At 35.7% G+C, this 4,057-nt stretch overlaps 1 protein-coding gene across 4 annotated transcripts in view; it reads left to right on the top strand.

Moving 5' to 3' along the window:
* LOC109211557 overlaps positions 1-3,770 on the top strand; it is a 9,787-nt gene extending 6,017 nt beyond the window's left edge. For all 4 annotated transcript variants that reach the window (XM_019375101.1, XM_019375102.1, XM_019375100.1 and 1 more), the window contains 3 exons: positions 2,942-3,010; positions 3,105-3,219; positions 3,330-3,770. In XM_019375101.1, coding sequence (XP_019230646.1) covers positions 2,942-3,010; positions 3,105-3,219; positions 3,330-3,460 — 315 coding nt within the window. In that variant the 3' untranslated portion in view covers positions 3,461-3,770. The remainder of the gene's footprint in view (positions 1-2,941; positions 3,011-3,104; positions 3,220-3,329) is intronic.
* The last annotated feature ends 287 nt before the right edge of the window (positions 3,771-4,057 follow it).

Below are 4,057 nucleotides of genomic sequence, written 5' to 3'. Positions count from 1 at the left end.
GGGGGGGGGAGCTCTCTTGCTATCTCTATGTTTCTCCTTTCTCTCTCTCTGTTCCTGCTTTATCAATCCTGTGTACCGGTTCTTCCACTTTTTTTAATCTATGAATGAGAATATTCTGATTCTGCTCTTCCTCTATTTTTTCAACTGCTGCACCTATATTATTTGTCGCCAAAATGTTAAATATGAGCAATCCTGCAACCTCTTGGTAAGCATTTGCCATGAACCAGATCTCAATAAACATCTTGCAATCCTTTCCTTCCACATTTTCTGAAAACTAGTTTTTGGACACACGTGTTGCACATGTATCCATATCAATTAGTATAAAATTTTAAAAGTATTGCATAAATATTATTAAAATATATATTTGAGTCATAAAATAAAAATTCAAGGAAAATTTTAAGCACTATTAATATGGATCCTATTTAGCTAAATATATAAAGGAAGATGATAGAGATAAGTGATGGATCCCCAAACAGCTAATGATGAATCCACATTGCAATTGCAACTTAGACTCCAACTGCCAGATTTCTTGAAATATAACTGTGTATAAATGCTAGAAGTTCTTCAGAATTTTAGAAATTCTTGTAATGATATGAAAATGGAGATGATAAAACAAATGAGTTTCAGTTTGTAACATAAATAAGTTGCAACAAAAAAGCAAAACAATTGCTGGTGAATTCTGAAAATTCACACACGTTCAAAATCATGAATTCATGTGAAAAAGATCCTTTAAAACCTTACACAAGAAAATAGTAGCATAAGGCTTCAGCAATAAAATAGACCATGCGAACAATTCAAAATTGAAATGACAACAATTACAAAAAAAGAAAACGGGAAAAACGACAGTGAGTAGTTTGAATGCAAGCTGCAAAACTTATGCCTACAAGTTATTAATCTGAAGGAAAGATAAAAATAAAAAGTTTATACCCTACAAATCTGCTATGCTGGAGATGTCTATCCATTTACGATATTAAATAAAGGTAGATTGATCTTTAATTATAGTTGAGGAGAATTCTATGGCCACTTATCGTCTCCGTGCACATCTCCAACCACTGACGGTAGAACTTTTCAAGTTACCAAGGCATTTATCTCTAAAAAAAAGATGTATTTATAGGCCAAGAAACACATCTAAAGTAATCTAAGAAATTAAACAATCAAGCTTTAGGAAATGAGAAGTTAAATAATCAGTAACGTATATGCTTTACATACATCCCCATCAAAATAATACTAATTGAACAACTATTAATGCAATTAATTAGTCTCTTTATTTTTTTCGCACGTAGTCACATTTAGATTACATAACTATAGTGTTAATTATATTTCGCTGCATATATCTACAAATTAAGTGGTTTAAAGAATAAATAATGATAGCTAAGGAGAAAGACTTTAGGTGAAGGGTAATTTGGTCAATTAGCTTTTGAAGGATATTTTGGTAAAATTTCACCTAAAAGTCTTCACACTTATAATATAGTATGATATAGGGTATCTACTAATATAGAGATGCAACACTTTAAAGGTGCGAGGTTGAGATGCAGGAGGCGAGGTTGAGATGGTTCGGGCATGTTAAAAGGAGAAGCATAGAAGCCCTAGTTAGAAGGTGCGAGAGGTTAGCCTTGGTGGGTATCAGGATGGGTAGAAGTAAGCCTAAAAAGTCTTAAGGAGAGGTGATTAGGCGGGACATGGCGCAACTGGAGCTGACTGAGGACATGGCCCTAGATAGGAGGGTGGGGAGATCGAAAATTAGGGTAGAAGACTAGTAGGTAGTCGAGCGCTTCTCTTTGTCTTACTCAGTTCACTAGCATTAGTGTTAGTATGATATCTTTTTATTCATAGATTGCTATTACTACCTAGAGTTTAACTGCTTTCTTGGCGTCGGTCTTATTTTTATCTTCTTGTTCCAACTTGTTGCCATTACTCTTTTCCATTCTTTCTCCGGCCGAGGGTCTATCTGAAACAACCTCTATTCCCTTCCCGAGGCTGCGTACATCTTACCCTCCCCAAACCCCACTTGTAGGAAATCACTGGATTTGTTGTTGTTGTTGTTGTTGTTGTAATACTTAAAATTAGAGGAAATATCATGTATAAAAAAATAGACATATTTAAGTTTTTTTTGTACAAAGGGGTTGACCCAGTAAAAATCTATTTCTAGCTATGCCCTTTTTGTCGGTCTTGGATACCGTCCTAGTACAATAAGAATGTTGTTAATATGTCTATGGTATTTCGTATAAGAAAATATTTATTTTATTTAAGTAGTACATCTAATTAATTAGAAAGAACACTCCAGAGCAGTAGTCAAGTTGCTGCTTCAAGGTTCCCTCGGAAGTCCTGTGTTTGAGCCCCTTAAGCACCTTATTTCTTTGCTGAGTTTAACTGTTTTGGATTTGCTCATAGTTGTTGAAACAGATCTAGTTCTTTCATCTAAACACTGATCTAATAACAGAGCAAATTTTGAAAAATTTTCTTGCCGAGTTAAAATGTTGTGTTGGGTTTGAGATCAAATTGCGCATGGAGCCAGCTCACTTCGAAACATAAAATACATCATTTGGTTTTGTTAGATAGTCAGTTGTTCTAATTTCAAACTTGATGAAAGATCTCTATAAGAAGTCTAAGTTCATGTGATAAGTCTAAATTCATACACAGGCCTGGTTGGACACATGGATAGCATGTCATTTGTTATCCTGTGAAACAAAATCTTCTGCTTAATTTCGATAGGCACTGTAAGGGTATATTCTTTTTTTCGTTGCTTAGGGGTCAATGCTGTTAAGGGGCTTTTTTCCGCCTTCAAAACTTGCCGCTATCACAGAGATACTCCGGTCGTTTTCATCTTTATGCTAAGTTGCGACTCAGAAAAAGATCTAAGCTCAAAGATTAGTCAGCTACACATTATTGGGATGGATACTCTTTTAATTATGTTTGACTGTATCATTTTCATGGATTGCAGACAAGTTATTGGATTTGGAGAGTCGATCCTTCTTTTAGAGGGACGAATATTTCCCAAGAGCGGGATAGAGTAAGGAACATCGCATTTTCCTAAGCTGCTGCTCTTGCTTTCATTCTGAGACTCACATCTTTTATATTAATTCTAAATCAGTTAATTTGTACAGGGTTGTCTTAATCCACTTTGGGTAGCATTTTGTATCCTCATTGGTGGTCTGTTTCTGGATGTGCTAATATCCATTACACTTGGAGTCTCTGCACTGCCTGTGAACATCATAATCGGTACATGCTCTTGATCTTTTCAACTTCTCATTAATCGTTTGTTGTCAAAACTTGGACATTAGAACTTTTAAGTGTCCCTTCTCACGTTGAAATCAAGAAGCAATGCGCAGGAGTAATAGTTGTGCTGGGACTCGGAACGGCTCTTAGGCTTGCCCTTGAGTTCTGCCATGATTGGAGTATCCGAAGAGTAGTGCACCGGGTAGAAGCAAATGTCAGTCTTGGGTATCATCCTACGTTGTAGGTAAAAGGTACTTGAAAGTGGATAATTGATTCAAACTACACCCGAAAACTGTTCATACACCCTGAAACATTGAAATTTCTCCAGCAAATGTGGCCCAGAGGCTTGCAGAGCCTGCAACTTGAAAAATTTGTGGGAGCTAGTGTTCTTAAATGACAAATTGTGATTGAACTTGCCATTGTATTTATATGCATTGTGTAGTTTGTCTGCTTTGATATCTATACATCAGTCTATATTGCCAAAATTACTTCGGAATGCAAAACTTGTGTAGCTAAAGTGTTGAATGAATGTTTTTTGTCTTGATGCTGCTAACTGATAAGCTGGGTTGATTCATTCTATTAGCCTGTAGCAGCGCGCGCAATAGCAAAATCCCTATCAGACATCTTCGGCAGTGTACTTGAAGACTTAATTATGCGTTCATCTATGACTCAACCTACACATTGTAAACAAATTGCTATGATCATAATATGAGTTAATGTCTTAGACATAGGCTGCTAAACTACTTACATTTGTGCCAGGCAATTAACACTCCTTAAAAGTTCTAGAGAATAAATGGATAATAATGGAATAATAGATTCTTTTAGGATATCCTAAACAAAT

The sequence above is a fragment of the Nicotiana attenuata genome, unplaced genomic scaffold (genome assembly GCF_001879085.1).
Source record: "Nicotiana attenuata strain UT unplaced genomic scaffold, NIATTr2, whole genome shotgun sequence".
NCBI lineage: Eukaryota > Viridiplantae > Streptophyta > Magnoliopsida > Solanales > Solanaceae > Nicotiana > Nicotiana attenuata.
The sequence above is the reverse complement of the archived record's forward strand: the minus strand, read 5'-3'. Positions and strand labels throughout refer to the sequence as shown.